We start from the raw sequence: 16,139 nt of genomic DNA on the forward strand, positions 1-16,139 counted from the left end.
TTGATATGGAAGCAGACAAATTATTCCTTAGAGGAAAACAAGCAAACAAACAAAACAAACCCACAAAAAAATCCAGACAAATCAAAACCGCAAAAAATCCCACCACAACCAAACAATACTACTTCTCTATTGCTTTAGAACTGATAAACATGCTTCCATTTCTTCTAGACTTTGTAAAAAAAAACAAAAAAAAAACAAAAAAAAAAAATTACCAGCAGGAACCCTTAGAAGAGTGTCTTATCAGGAAAGGCCAGCCTGACCACTTGCTATTTCAGTTCTTCCAGCAATGTCTTATTTGTGTGCAATGAATAATCAGATGCTAGATATCATCAGAGTAGAGCATAGTGAATAAACACCATCCGCAGGCTGGGGTGGAACAGCAGCACGCAGGCTCAGTCCATCTTTGTATGTGTTTAAATTACATGTTCTTAAAAGCTTAACACTTTGCCTGGATTCTGTATATCAACCTTACTCCTAGAAACATTGCAAACAACAACAAAAACAACAAACAATAATCAGTATTAAAAAAAGCTGTAACACAGGCTTCAAAGGGCAAAGAGCTTCCACACTCCTCTTTATTTCAACAGAGACGATTAGTTAAGGTGCTTATGGATTCTGCACTGCAGACAGGTTGGCTGATGTGGCTGTTTAATAAGCTCTTAACAGTCTTTAGCAGATATCTGAGAAGAGTTCCTAAGGCAGAACAACCCTGAACTACTAGTTTCTGTAGCGGGGCATCTGTGGAGCAGGGGCTCCCTCTAAGGGGGCTGCGGAGGAGACTGTCATCAGCTGTCCAGCATGCATTTGCTCGTTCACCCGCAGCTCGCAGCCATCCTGCAGCATCCGTATAGCTATCCGTGCTATGTTTTTAGAGTCATCAAGTCCACTGTGAGGTCTCCCGTCATAATTCATACCCAACTGTTCAAGCATGATCGTCAGCTTCGTCTGGTTCCTAGGAACCTGATGGAGAAAGTGAACCACATTGAAGAATTTGGTTCTGTACCAAGTCTTTAACAGTGCAGCAGAAACATATGCAGATTTTTAAGTCTACTTAAGTCACATGGTACTTTCATGTTGCTTTTTGTCAGATCACTAACAATTTAACTTCAAAGCACCTCAATGAGACAGGCACTCTCATTTTTACAGAGAAGTCATAGTCAGCAAGGGCTTGTCTAGACTTAGGATCATCTCAAGAGCCTCTCACCATTACCTGCACCAGCTCAAGATGTGCCAGAGCTGGCAACAGTGGAAGCCATGGCCTAGTTACATTTAACAAACCTTACAGAAAAGGAATTACCACCCAAAGTGGCATTGCAGAGGGAATCTGATTTTGGTTCTCCTTTTAAATACCAAGCAATTAAAGAAACACCAGGCTTCCAGTTCTCACCAACATCAAACTTCTGAATGCTTTCAAGCACCACAGGAACAGAACAGCAACACATACAGCACGAACAGACAAGGAAGCTTAACCCATGCAAAGTGCTACACCAGCAAAAGCCCCAAGTCCTCTCTTGATTGACAACTAAATATACATTTGTGCTTTGGAAAGGTCAAAGAAAAAAGAGGTTACATTTAGTATGAAAACGCCCTTCAAGACAAGATTGTCAGCTATGCTGAAATCACATTCAAACAAATGGTTTTGTGTAGACTGACTAGGGATTCGCTAGAATCTCCAATAACCCATTTTATGGTAATCTGACAGTGAAAGAAAGCAGGAATAAGGTCCAGCACTGAACTTGGTACCACTTTTCTCTTGCCAATTTCATTTCACTGTAGATATATCCTAATCTTCCTTTGTCCCTACTACATTGTCAGAAGTGGAGATATCTGAGGGTAGTGGTCCAAATTAATTTTGAAGTGTATTACACAAAACCAGGAAAAAATAATTGAAAAAAAAAAAATCAATACAGGGTCTTTTCAGCCAAACTACTTCAAGACAAACTTGATCTAAGAACACCGGTATGACATTTTTAGATAATCCTTCATGGAGCACCTACTGATTCTTAAAAACAAGATTAAAATCAAGATGCAGTAGATTACATGATCTTCCATTAGTAAAGTGAGATCTTGGCATGAGGTACATTTGAAAATCAGGCCCCAGGCAACTAGTTTAAGTACTATAATTTTATGCTATACAAGTAAAGATAACAAGCACAACAGGACATGCCAGACTTCTAAAACAAATTTCCTGAAAGAGAAACAACAGTCTGTACAAACCTTATAGAAGTTCCCGTATGATTTGCGAATATTGATCCACTTTTTGGCAAAAGAAGGGTATTTGATACGGCTAATACGGCACTGGATGTTCAAAAATTTACTCATATCCCAAGACCTTAAAAAGTCAAAAACATTAGTAAAACATAACTCAGATGTCCTGTGTGTACATATTGCACAGCTGTAGCACAAAAAACTGTATTTTCTTTGGTGGTCAGTAGAAGGAAAACAGTTTAGGAAAAGCTATTTTACTATAGTCATGGTAAAGAAATTTTTAATATGAGTTTGTTAATTACGGGGAAAACAAATAATGGCATGAACAAGATTTTCACTAGGATGGTTTCAGGTACAGGATGGTTAAAAGACAAAAGAGCATGCCAACTTTTCCACCTACATCTACTCCAAAAACTGCCAATAAACTAGATGTTTACACAGCCCTTGGGGAAGCAGGTGAAACCTTACATTTTCCTGATTACTTGGGTATGCATGCATTTCTGCACTTAACATAGGTTACTAAAACAAGACTGCACTTAGTTTCAGGAGAATCAGACCTTTATGGAAAGAAGATGAAACTATAATCCTTGCATTTCTAGCAGCCTTCCTGAAGGGAACCACTCCAACAAGTCTGTAAGCTTCAAGCTAAAATAAAGCCTTTTTCCCCTCTCTCTTGCAGCTACCTACACAATCTCACCTATATGACAGAGAGATTTCACTGCCCCTATTTTCTTTGAGGAATTTCACTGAGGGGATTCCTGTGGAATGGAATTCCAGGCACATTCTAGGCTGAATATTATAACCAGTTTTGCAGTAGTTTCGCTTTAGCATTTTCTTTTTTTAATTTACTGTTGCTTTCAAAGACAGAAATCTAATCGTAGCTAAAAAATTAGTCAAATAGCAGTATTTGCCACAGTCCCTTAGATTAATTAAAGCTGGAATTATTTAACTCTATTTTTTTTAAGGTGTACACAGATCTAAGCCATACACACTGAGTCTTGTGTGGCAGGTTTTAAACAGCTTCACTATTCACACTGGACACAACTACATTTCAATGATAAGGGTTCTTCACCAGAAAAGACCTATGATTCAAAGTCACTGTCTGAATCTTCAGGTATTTTGAGAAAAAAGTCTCGTGGCCAAAAAAAAAATCTCCCACTTTGTAAGTTGGATTAGTTTTAAAAAAGCTTTTTTTAATGTATCCATTAATCTCCTATGACACATTATTTTCCAAACCACTCATATTATAGACTAGAATATTTATCTGTGTTTTACTTGACAGAAGCGTCAGCTAGTCATACTAAAATCCCCTATGCTCTTTTTTTATAAACTCCAGTTTTGTCACACAGTCATTGTAACAGAGTGGCACATAATTGCCTTTTTAGTCCAGCACAGAAGAAGACTTAGTCCAGGCAAACAACAGGCTTAGCAACAGGAACATGCATCCTGTACCTCAGTACGGATAATGTCAAATACTCCCTGTGCTACTTAAATCCCTCATTCCAAAAGAAGGAGTAGAGTGGGGCATGTTAACAGAAAAGTAATGTTTCACAGCTAAAAAGCAAGCATCACCTACAGAAAACATCTCCAGCCAGTGCTATATAAGATAAGGCTCAAATATTATCTTTCCTCTTAAAACAAAGCTAAAATCGTAAGAACAAAGTTGGATCACAGACATATCTAAATCTCAAAAACTGTTCACTCTGCAGTCATTAGGGGACTTGATTTTCCACGCAGACCTTGTGACAGAGCAAGTTCAAGCAGCAGTTCGAGGACCAGTCAATCCCTTACACAGAAAGCTTGTCAGAACTGGGACCCACCAGAGCTACAGTCCTCCGAGCCCAAGCAGAGAGCTTTCTGTGCCACCCAGTTCTCCTCGTTTGATAAACAGCATAATCCATTATTGCTTTCTGGCAAAATACGCAGGATGTATTAACAGTAACAATAACACACAGAGGCTACAACACAACCACCACCAATCTCTAAAACCTCAGACTCAGGAGACCATGGGAGTTGCTTAGAGCTGAAATTGCACAATGTTATTTTCAAGTATTATGTACTTAAAAACTAGACATAAACAGAGAATTACAACAACAACAAAGAATAAAAAGTCTATTCAGCATCATTTAGGTGCACACAGAAAGCAAGGAAAGAAACAGTGCCATCTAATGGATTTAAGTTTCACTTCAAACTGCCTGGTTCAGCTTTTCTGGTATTCCCAGAAGCTAAAATTATAATAAAATGGCAAAACGGCAGTGTCATGATCCACCTTTAACAATACTCTCACAAAGATTAAACAGTTTTGCAGTTTTAGATTGTGCTGAAGCTTACAAAAGGACATACCCATCTGTCAACATGGAATAGGTATACTTTGTTCCCAGTTCCCACTGTCTCATCCACTCTATGACGTTCTGCAGAACTTGAGGAAATGTATCAGCTTTATCAACAACTTCCTAAAAAAACGAAAAAAAAAAAAAAAGGCAAGGAACACTTTTTCAGAAAAAAAATAAAACAGCACGAAGTGTAAGAATTACATTGTATATAGGTATTTACTATGTCACTCATTTGCTAAGTTGGCTTCACAAACATCTTTAGAAAGTAGATTACACATTAAAGCAAGCAGACAACTGGACAGAGTTTTATAAACTAAAAAAAAATACCACAAAAGCACCAATGGTATCTATAAGATAACAAGGTTAGTCAGCTGTTGAACTTCAATTAAAACCTAAGAGCTTGTTGCCCAAGGCTCCTCCTGCTCAAGTCACTTGATCGCAAGCTATTGCCATCGTAAGACTCTAAATCCCTTAGAATAAAAATCTTAGAAGAGGAACCAATGCAATTTAAAAGGTGCTTTCCTCTGCTAAAGATTAAGTTTCTACACATGCATTACAAAGTGAATGCTCTTCCCTACAGCTCCTTACAAACACCTAGATGACCAACTCAGTAAAATCAGTTACGTCATGACTGGGAGAGGGCAAAAGCCAATAACTAAGAGAATAAGCCTTACAGAAAAATCACCATGAAGGATTACCAGTCTGAAAACATCAATGCCCTGTCTCTTTTTTCCGTATCTTTTTCTGAAGAGAAAGAAGTACAAATTACCTGGGTGATTCCTGTCAGATTGATGCAGAAGTTTGAAAGTTTTGGATTAATTTCTGGCTTCACGTATTGCTGAAAGGTATCCTCCTGTAATAAGAGAACCAGGCACTCAGCAGCAGCACGCTATGTAGCCTGCAAGGCACCTTCTTTGGCTTGCCAACAGCTGAAAGGCAACAGTGGCTATTTGTCCTGCTGGAGGCAAAAAAGAGTGTGCACCTCCCCAGCCAATAGGAGCCTCCTGACTGCCCATCATGAGATTCCCAATGGGATGGCTGGCTGGCTTTCCAACGGGAACACGTCCTTCCTCTCAGACAGTCGGCACCAAAGAGCAGGGATGTGCATAGAAGAGGGGAGAAGGACCAACTGCAATAAAGGGGAAGATTTGGGAAAAGGAGAGCATGAGTAAGGAAGAGAAGTGAGAGGCATGAGCACAGCCTGATGTTTTCTGGGTGGCATCTCTAAAGACTCACCTATCACGCAAGGCAGGCAACTGGTTGCATATCTCAGAGACTGCATGCAAGTTGTACACCTCTGTGTGCCAGCCCATCAGATAAACATTGACCTCACTCTGGGAAACCAAGCAGTACAAGAGGGAAGACTGCGTGCAAGTTTCAAAGGAAAAAAAAAAGCCTCAGATCCCTGCTGCTATACAAAACGTTTTGGACAGAGGAAAAAAACCACACAGTTTCCTACTACTCTAAGGGTAATAAAACAACCTTGGTAATCTGCACAATCCTTTTTCTGCAGTTAGCCACACATGCAGCCACAATCCAATGCAGCATCACAGTGACTACCGGAAATCCTCCTCCCTTTAGAAGTTCCTAATAAATGAACCATTATTCAGAGGACTGTGCACTTCCTCCATTTCACTGAGTCGCTCAGTTTCAGTTAGACAGCAAGGAGTTTTTCCTAATAAAGCTGCACTGGGACAGAGCATTGAGGCTGCCAAATGCTTACAAAATATGTTTAAAATCAGGTTATACAGCTGTCAATCTGTTGGGTACATTGTGGAAATAGTCTAGCCCACCAAGAAGCAGAGTTCACTCAAATCCACTGTCTAGAACTTGGCATAAGTCTCTTCTAGATTGCCTCACACAGGACCACAGAATTTTCTAATTCTTGTTTACGATGAATCCCTTGAGCCCTAAAAATAGCTTTCTAGATCTTAAAGCTGGGGAAGAGGTGGTGTGGAGGTATGGAGGACTGAGAAAGTCCCTCATATCGGTAGAGGGAGTCAACAGCAGGACCATGATCTATTCCAGATGCTTTAAGAATAGAAAGTTTTGTTTCTATGTAAGAGGCACAGAAGCTAGGTCTTAATTAAAAAATATGCTATTTTAAATGAAGCTCAGCATAATCTAAGCCTTCTGAAGCAAAGAAGTTACACTGGAAAACGGCATATCAACACAGTAATTAGATCACTTACTATTTCTAGGGTACGTGTGTTTAGTAAGACAACAGGAAACTCAATTATTTCATGTACAAATTCAGGTGGGTTTCCTTCTTCACATGTTGCTTCAAAGTCAACAACACAGATGTAGTCATAGTAGCTCTCTCCATTAATGGGTTCCTTCTGCATCAGCTTCTGTTTCTTGCAATAGTTTTTCAGTCTCTTTCTCAGCACGTCTTTCACTCCCCTAAGGAGATAAGGAAAGTGACAAAGATCTCACTCTCATTTAATTATTTCACCATTGTAGAACTGAAGCTATATTTAACATCTGGAAGTTCATCATTTATTAACCTCACTTTGAACATCAGCACTTACAAATCCTGAATTCAACTTTATCACACAGTTAATGCTCCATTATCTGGGATAGTACAGACGCTGTGATAACCCCTGACAACTAAAACATGTAGATAATACCAGTGTTTGAAGACAGACTGGGAAGCACAGTGCAGAGACACTCTGCAATCACATTCAGTTCTGCAAGACTCAGTAGCTGAAGCCTTCGCAAAGCCCAAGTCTTTGCAGGTTGCTCCTGGATGACCTCTGGCCCTGGAGGCAGAACTGCTTCACCCCATTCCCCTGTGCCCTCTGCCTGAAGCAACTGATGCCCAAGGTTATTTTTACATCACTGGCACAGATAATGGAGAATCCAGATAAAATGCCCACATTCCAAGTTTGTCTCAATTTAAATTTAAAATTGAACTTAACTCAATTAAAATAAAGTATTCAAGATTTCAGTTGTCAGAAAAACTTCCTGGTCAAGATCCAGCTTTTCAGGAGGTTTGCGGCTAGCACGTTAATTCACAGCGGCAAGTGATTAAAGTTACCTACTGCATCTTGTTAATACAAGCATTACAATATGCAAGTGCAACTGCCAGAGCTGCCACATACCAAACCAGAGCTGAATAAACAAGGATAATTTACTCTTCGAAGGACGTTATCTTTAAAATTGCACATTTCAAATGAAATCACAGAAGCTGCAAGAGCTACTTGTAGCAAGTGGTGTTATCAGAAAAGCAGACAACTTATCCACAAAGAAAAGTGGAATCAGACTACTAAACCTGCATTTGAGAACATCAGCCTCTTCTGCAAACACAGATAACTCTTTTTCACTCCGGTTTATTAATCTAGTTTAATTAAATTCAATTAATCTAGTTTAATTCAATTAGTTCATTCAATGTTGAGACAGTCTGGGAACTGATGGCAGGGAAAATTACATTTTTCTTCATCAAACCTATAAAAGAAGTTGAAAAAGGAGATGATATGCTATCAAAATTACCCCAAGGGAAAGGATGCTGTGTGGCAATCTGCTCAATTCACTACATTAGAGGTGATACACTATTTGTTTACATGTAAGACATATTTTGATCAATTTAATTGACAAAAGAAGTCTAGTTTAACTGAAAAGTTTAAAATTTTCTGCATTTACAGCTGAATTAAAAAAAAAACAGAGAGAAACTCAATAACCTAGGAGGAAACCACAAACACATAATTTACTATTTGAGTTCTGCTTTCTTTTTTTAAAATCAGAATAACCGCTGAATAGTTGCACAAATCCAACTTGTTTTGCTAATAATTCTATCAAGTAAGTAAGAATATTTTTTTCCTCCTGAGGAGCCCAATTCATTTAACTGAGAAGGACTTAAAAAAAATTAAAAGAAACACAGCCAGAACATCTGCAGACAGGGTGGAGGAGGCAGTCTGCACTTCCCACCCACATCATTCTGGTTTTCTTTTATTGTTAAAATTAATCTGATTGCTTTTTTTTTTTTTTTCTCCTCTGAACAGCATCTCCTCCACAGTCATCTTCTTCTCTAGAAAGCCAGACTTTTCCTTTCAGACTCCATCTGACCTTTCTTATTCCCTCTTCCTCCAGAGCAGTAGCTTCTCACTTGCTAATTCCCCACCATCACCACCACTACTGCATTACTGCTGCCAAAAGAAACAATACACTTTGTTTTTCCCAGCTGACCATCTTCTCAATATCTCAAATTAGTCTGGCCACAGCAATATCAAAGGGTTTTGCAGGTCATTGCCAATAGAGCAGGAACCACCCCCTTATATACTTAGCCGTTTCCTCCTCCTCAGTGAGCACAAATCCAGTTTATATGTTCACTTATTCACAATACTCTATCTCATTTGTTCAGATTAGCAAACTCTCCATAAAGGTTCCTGTCCTCTGCATTGACTAAATTCCGAGCCCTATCACCACAGAGGTTCTAGCCTGTATCAGATCTGTACTGGGTACAGTAAGTAAAAATATGTATGTTCTGAAGCAAGTTTCTATACACTGAAGGTCTGCAACACCACCTGAGAACCTTTGCAGCAATTCAGACCCGTCTTTCTCCCTTGACCACAAACATGCTGAGTGGTAAGTTACATGTTCTGTTGTTTCTCTGTGTTACCAGTTGAGGCAGCATACACTTCTCATCAAGCACTATCACATGTGCTAGTCTTAAAACAAAAGCTGCATCATAAAACAACTGGTGTTGGGTGGCGTGTCTGTTTTTCACTTTGTGGATGTGTTATTAAACTTAAAAATAATAATCCCTTATGTCTCTACTGTCCTCAAAACACAATTAAAACATTTACAAACCAGTCTAACCTGGTTTCAAGCTTGAACTCTGCAAGTTTACTTCTGAGCTCATCTCTGGTCATTCTGTTGATGTAACCATTAGCTAAAGCAATTTCTTTGTAAACTGGATCACTGAAGTCATTTGAACTGGCGGTTGAGTTTTTCTCATTAGGTTCTTGATCACTGATCCTACAATGCTGCCTGCCCTAGAAGAAAAGAGATATTCCAAAGGTTATTTAATGAAGTCAAAACACAAAGCTAGAGCATCAAAATTTACTCGTCATTTTGGCACCAAAATGCAGTAAAGCATCACACCGTTTCACTGGTGATCAGACTGAGCGAAGTAGCTTATAGACAGGGAAGAAAAGTGACACTGAAGCCTGCTCTGAAAGACCATTTTCCGTCTCACTTCCATAAAAATCAACTTACAGAATAAAGGTATACTAACAAACACGTCTGAAGTCATGCCAAAGGGTAGCTTGAGGAGACAGAACCTGAACGCGTCTCCCAGTTCCTACAGCAAAAAGTTACTTCTCTGGTATGAGCTTGCAACAGAGTGACCAGCACTACAAGATTTCTCTCGATACCTTATTTAAGCAGAATCTACACTAACTGATAGACACACGGACAGATATCTAGTGCTCTGTAAAATAAACAAAGCAATAAATTAAGAAGAAACACTAAAGGCACTTTGGCTCCGGGCGGTTATTCGCAGCCCTTGCACACAGTGGGGCCGGCCTGCCCCAGCCCCGCCGCCTCCGCCACAGCCCCCGGCTCCCCCTGGGCCTCGGACGCAGGCGGAAGGTCCCGCGGCAGCGCAGGCGGCCCCTCGGTACCGCAGCCCCCGGGCCTGGCCGCGGGAGACACGGAGCGCTCGGGCCTGGCCGGGCCGAGGCCTGAGGAAAGCGGGAGGCGGCACCGCCGCCACAGGCGCGCCGCGGGGCGGCCTCTCTCAGCGCATGCGCGGCGGCAGCGGCGGGCCGGGGGCGCTGGCGCATGCCCGGCGCGGTCAGCACCGCCCGCCCGGCACCAGCCGGCCCGCCTGGCGCTCCTCGCTGCCCCGGCGCACTCACCGGCGGGCAGGCGGCGCGAACGGGTGACCTCGGCGGCTCGCTGGGGGCAGCCTGCGGGCGGTTCTCCTTCTGCTCCTCCATGGCAGCAGCGGCGGGGACAGCGGCCCGTAGCGGGGCGGGGAGAGCGCGGGGCCCGCCCCTAGGCGGTGGGGCGGCCCGGCCGCCGCCTCTTCCCCTTCGCCGGGCCGCTGCGCTTCCTGAAACACAAACCGCTGCTCCCACCGTCCCCCTCCGGGACTGTTGTGGGCGGGTGCATCACGGCAGCCCTGGGTCCCGCTCCCCTGCGGCAGCACCTCTGGCTTCGTGCTCCCCTCATGTACCTCCTGAGCTTTTGCAGAGTAGTCTCCTGGTTTTGAGGTCACGGCAACTTTCTGGAAGCTCTGGCCGTGCTATGGGAAAAAAAAGCACTGGACAGACACCTTGTTTATGCTTCCACGTTCCTCTCCCCATGACACTGACAGCACAGGGCATCCTAAAAAGGGGTTTGGGGCATCCGTGGGGTGTGGTGGCAGTGTCCCAGGCACCAGAGCAGTTTGGCTGGCCCACATCCCCTCCTCGCCCAGGGAAACGGCCTCACATGCTCTTCCCCATATCCCTTAATCCACAGTCAACAGTGGGGTGCGGTGGCTGGCATGAGACACATAGGAACACTCTGGGTCTTCTCACCCAGGATAAGGCAAAGGGAGGAGGCCTCTCTGACCATCCTGGACCAGTTAATTTTCCACTGGTGCTTCCCACAGCCCTGGAGCACAGCCCAAGTGCATCCTCGGAGATTTCCCTTCTGTCCCTCAGCAATGGAGGCCAACATGTATGTGGAACCCACTAGACTGAGGCAACCAGCCTGACAACCTCCACACCTGCCAGCCCCTAAATAGGCTGATATCACCACATCTGCCCAGTTGTGGCTGGGGCCCAGCCACTGGCCCTCAGTCGTGCCTCCTTCCTCACTCCCACACCCCATCATCTTGCTGCAGATGCTGCCATCTCTTGCCTTGTGCAGCACTGCTGTGTTTTTTGGGGTTACAATGGAGGGCTGTCTTGTCCCCTCCAGGGCAGAGCGGCGGCAGAAGCAGGCTCACACACAGCTGCTCAAGACTGCGTGGAAAGGGACTCACTTCTAATTCACCCTCCTGGTGCTGCCGCTCATGCCCACATTGGCAAGCAGAAGGCTCTCACCTCTGAACAACGTGGCACTTGAGCAGGGTTTGCAGGGAAACGAGACTTGCAAAACAACAAATAACATGGTACCTGGATTCAGAAAACCCCACATCCACAATGTGGCACAGACATTTCCAGAGCTAGGGCCCAAGGAGGCACTGGAAGAGGAGAAACAAATCAAACAGCCAGGCCTCTCCTTGAGATTGAGATCACTTTTATTTTCAGTTGTTTTGGCAAGGATGTGTGGGTGAGTGTGCGCGTGGTGTATGTCTGGGCATGCATGTGCGTGTGCGCAGAGTCCTGCCCAGGGGTGTAGATTATATGAATATCTGCAATTACAGTCCACGAACTGAGCCATGAAGTGTGTGATGAGTGCTACACTGAGGCTCACTTGGCTTGCCTCTTCTTGTGCTTACTGCAGTGCAGTGTCTCCAGCTCCCGGCACTGCTGTTGCAAGGATACCAGCCCAAGATCCCACACAAAGGGCACGGGAGGACCTGAGCTCCAGGATCTGGCTCTGCAGGAGTTAGCCAGTGGGTTTTTGCCTCACTTAGTGAGCTCCTAAATGCTATTTGCAGTTCCCTTTAACACAACTTCAGTGAGGAGACCCTACTGCTCTGGCAAACTTTAACCACCTCAGAGGTACAAAGGGGAAGGGAACACAGACCCCATGTAAGCTCTAGTGCTACAGCGCAGCCAAGCACATCTTGGGTTCCTGGGAAAGCAGCACCCAAATGCACTGTTGTGTGGTTTTCACAGCCACTGTGGAACTGTAGCATGGGGAAAGCTGCAAGGGAGATGACCTGTACTTCTGCAGCCCCCGCTCTCTTCCATCTGATTTGAGAGATCACAAGGCAGGTGACATCCCAATCTGGTCTCTATTTCTGTTTAATTTTAAAGCTGAATCCCCCAAGCTCAGAGCAGAGAATGCCGAAAGAACAGTATTGACACAAAAAAAGACTAGTCAAATGCATCCTGGCCTTGTGTCAGGTTGGAAACAGACCTGATTTCTCTGATCTTTTTGCCTATAGCACAATTAAAGCAGAGGTATCCCAGGACCCTCTCCTCTGCAGTTGCCAGAGGCCTCCAAGTATCCCTGCAAACCCTAAGATGAGCTGGATGTGCAGCATCACCCTTCACGCTCCCTCTCACTCTACCTCAACACATTTGTGTGCTGTTTAGGGACATGCAATTTCTCATGTGTTATACAGACGCAGCAGAAGGCAAAGCTGCTATCCTGGGAGTTTCATTTGGACGGATGCAGATTTGAATCTCAGGTTTTGCTTTGGAGAATAACACAACACACTCCAGGACACGTTCCAGGTGCCAGAAGTCCTGCAGTGCAAAGCAACTTGCCAGCTCTGCTTCCAAACCTGTCTGCACCAGTTTCAGTAGGAAATCAACTGGTCAGCAAGCAAGAGGTCTGCAAACCAATAAGCAAAACCAGCACAGTCCTCTTGAGTGAAGCAGGCATCTAGTACCAGGAGATTTTCCTCCTATTCCAAAGGGGCTAAATTCACTGTTAGCTCCACAGGGAGACACTTGATGCCCCAGTGCTTTCCAACCTCTTCATAACACTTTCAGTAAGGGGTACAGGGTGCTCCACATAGGCCTTAGTCGTTTCTAACAGTTCAGTAACTCTCCAAGCAGGGCCAAGAACAAGAATGTAATACATGCTCTGAACTTGGTTATCTCTGCTCTTACGGCACTGCCTTCAAGCTCTTTCCTTGTGGCCTGACTCATGAAAGAGGACAGATCCTCCAAAAATACAGGGCTCTCATCCCTGTGGCTCAGGGATGTTAAGTGGGGTCTAACAGGCAGGAGCTCACTGAAGGGACACTGTGTGCACAAGACTCCAGGATACATCCTTAAAAAAGTGTGACAGCAAAATCAAAAGAACTGTCAGCCACTTGGCTTGGTTCTTCTGCAGAGATCTCCCACCTGGCAGTTGCAAAGGGGAGACATTTTTGAACTGCATAGAAAATTAAATAGCTTTTGCATATTAAAAAAAAAAACACAGATGAAAACAGTTAACACCAGTTACATAACAGTGGGCGGATGAGTGATCACCATTTCACATTAAATAGACCCAACTAGACTGATCTCCACACTGCCACACTGCTGGCATTATGGCTTCAGTGCACGCAGCCGAATGAGTCCCTGCAAAGGCCAGGTAATGCAGTGCTCCCGCTGTGGTGGTGTGCCCCGGCAGGAGGGCTGTGGTCCCAAGAAGCAGGCTGTAAGATGTCTGCTCTGTCCTCTCACTCCTTCAATGCTCACGCATCCCAGACCAGATGGGCGCACTGGGAAACAGGCCTCCGGCTAGAAAAGGATTCCAGTTTGTGGTTTCGTTACAATGTGGTTTCCACGCAATGGTCACAGCAACAAATTGCTAGTTTCTTCCTATGAAGAATGGAAAGAGAGAGGTAAGTAGCAGCAAAGAGAGCAGAATGCCACCCAGCATGGGAGGTGACAGTAGGGAATGCCCTAACATAAATTTTGGCTATACCTGGGCCCTTCATGTCTCATGGGCAGCAAGACTCAGCACAAGGGAGTTTCCCAGCCACTATTCTTGGCACCACTCAAAAATCTCACCTCCCTTCTATTCCCTCCAGCCACCACAGGCAATTTCTAGTCCCCAATTCATCTGTAGGGATACAGAAGCACAATCAATTAATGCTTCTCACTTGCATAAGAAAGGTTCAGATGCCCATTGTCACAGGTGGCAGGTCGACACACGAAATCTGAGCCCAAGCTCCCCCCAGCTGGAATGATACCCTGAAGAGAGGTGCAGCTGACTGAGCTGCCAAGATTTCATTTGGCAGCTTTCTCCCTGAGGTGAGGCACCATAGCTTGATTTCTTCTACCTGGCCTCCACAATCTCCCTCTAGAGTGGGTTCTGCCCTGCATCTCCCAGTGTTAAGTTCCTGCCAAGGGGGATATTTGCAGCCCTACAAACAAGGATGGTATTTGAAGGACCAGAAGCCAGGGGAACAGAACCTGTGGAACAGCAGCAAGTCCCAGCAGGATGCATGTCACTGTCTTGCACTGGCTGCAGGCCTGGCCAGCCTGCATCCTGGTGGGGACTTCCTGCTGACCAGTATCACCCATCCCAGGTCTGCCAACACAGCCTGAAGGGTTAATAGTTGAACATTAACATAAACATTTTAAGTCCCTCACCTCTCAGACCTCTACCAGCATATGATGAAGGGATCCTGGCTCTGGAAATGCCTGCTTCCTATTCAGTTTACACAAAATCAAATATTTGCATGGAGTGGGACTCATACACCCCAGTTATCAGGGCTCAGCTGTAGGGCACAAACTGACAGCGACATCTCAGAAGTCCTCAAAAACCATCTAGTCAGGAGAGAAATCAGCACTGTTGTGGCAGTGCTCAGCGTGCCCTTTACCACATCTGGCCCAGGGAGAATGGCTGCCCAAGAAGCACAGCTGCCAGAGTCAGCCCAAGGGCATCAGGGCCAGTTTGTACAACACAGTCATGCGCTGCTTCACTAGATCTCTGCACAATGATGCCTGGGTGGCTTTGCTAGGAGGAGGAGGACCCAGATCTAGATTTCTACTGCTCTAGTGGCCTCGATGCACGGAGAATACCACAATGGCAACTCCAGAGCATCCAGGCATGGCAGAAAATGAGCTGTTGGGGGCTAGTGATCAGGAAGAAATGTCAAGTGCCGGGGGCACAGTGACTGCCCTTCTTCCATTCCTGTGTGATTACAAGACATCTTTACTACTTCATGGCACAGTGTATGTGAACACACAAGGCAGGAAACACTTCCCAGCTCTGCTGCCACCGCCCAAGTCTGCTGTGTGGGACACAGCCAACTGTTTTGCAGTGGAGCAATTTTAAAGGCTTCACAGCATTCACCCCCTCCCTGCCGAAGCCTTGGCCACCTGCCACAAAACTCACTTGTCCAGGAACAAATCCAGGGAATCCCGCTACAGCTCATTTCAAGAGCCTTTCCTCCAAGCAGGTCTGAATTAAATGGTACCAAGAACATTTTTACATTCATCATGAGATCCAAATGGGTTTTCAACACGCGATCAATGCGTCCACAGAATCCTATCCCCAGTGCTTTCCCTCTGGCCAGTGGCTCTGCCATCTGCAGCAATCGTTTTGCTTCACGCCTTGTTGTTGTCCCTGATCTCCAGGTGACTGCATCCACTCCAGCCACGAGGCCCCCACCTGGGAGCTGCCCCCACCCCACAGCATTTCAGAGTCCAAAGTCCCATCGGTCCCCATCAGCATGCAACTCCTCAGCTGGAGAGATGGGAGCACTGCAGAGCATCAGCCATGTTCTGCCTGGTGGAAAACCTTTGGCACCAGCACTGACGACTTATCTGGAAGAGGAAAGGATAAAGAAAATGTAATGTAGCACAAGCAGCAAGGTTCACAGTGCTTGTGATGAATAACCTAAGACACACGTTTTTCCCTAGGCTTCTAAATAGGAAGGGTGAAGTCTTTAAAAGTAACACAGGCCTTTTTGAGAACACAAGTTTCCTGCCAGCAAAGTGACTGTGAAACTGGGACACAGTTGTTAGACATTTTGGAACTGCCTGG

General features: G+C 44.6%; 2 protein-coding genes across 12 annotated transcripts in view; both read right to left on the reverse strand.

Annotated features, from left to right (window-relative positions):
- Nucleotides 1–544: 544 nt before the first annotated feature.
- On the reverse strand, nt 545–10,565 carry ERI1 (exoribonuclease 1). Of its 5 annotated transcripts, none has more exons than XM_065061498.1 (7): nt 10,403–10,565; nt 9,360–9,535; nt 6,734–6,944; nt 5,311–5,394; nt 4,552–4,661; nt 2,218–2,332; nt 545–960 (listed from the first exon to the last, which is right to left on the reverse strand). In XM_065061498.1, the coding sequence occupies exons 1-7, from the start codon at nt 10,481–10,483 to the stop codon at nt 718–720; spliced, it is 1,020 nt and encodes a 339-aa protein (XP_064917570.1). In that variant the 5' UTR covers nt 10,484–10,565; the 3' UTR covers nt 545–717. The 5 variants fall into 5 exon arrangements, with proteins under 5 accessions (XP_064917570.1, XP_021154762.1, XP_005511029.1 ...); XM_021299087.2 differs by lacking the exon at nt 10,403–10,565 and adding an exon at nt 10,020–10,277; XM_005510972.3 differs by lacking the exon at nt 10,403–10,565 and adding an exon at nt 9,778–10,277.
- Nucleotides 10,566–11,757: 1,192 nt separating this feature from the next.
- MFHAS1 (multifunctional ROCO family signaling regulator 1) overlaps nt 11,758–16,139 on the reverse strand; it is a 38,852-nt gene continuing 34,470 nt past the window's right edge. For 2 of the 7 annotated variants that reach the window (XR_010472299.1, XR_010472296.1), the window contains exons 3-4: nt 15,489–15,919; nt 11,758–13,963 (exon numbers count right to left, since the gene is read on the reverse strand). Coding sequence is in view for 2 of the 7 variants with exons in the window: in XM_065061495.1 (XP_064917567.1) it covers nt 13,912–13,963 (52 nt within the window). In the remaining 5 variants the exon portion in view is untranslated. Of the gene's footprint in view, nt 15,920–16,139 lie in introns of all 7 variants that reach the window. The other 5 variants (XR_010472298.1, XM_065061496.1, XR_010472300.1 and 2 more) reach the window with 4 other exon arrangements.

The sequence above is a fragment of the Columba livia genome, chromosome 4 (assembly GCF_036013475.1).
Source record: "Columba livia isolate bColLiv1 breed racing homer chromosome 4, bColLiv1.pat.W.v2, whole genome shotgun sequence".
Taxonomy (NCBI): Eukaryota; Metazoa; Chordata; class Aves; order Columbiformes; family Columbidae; genus Columba; species Columba livia.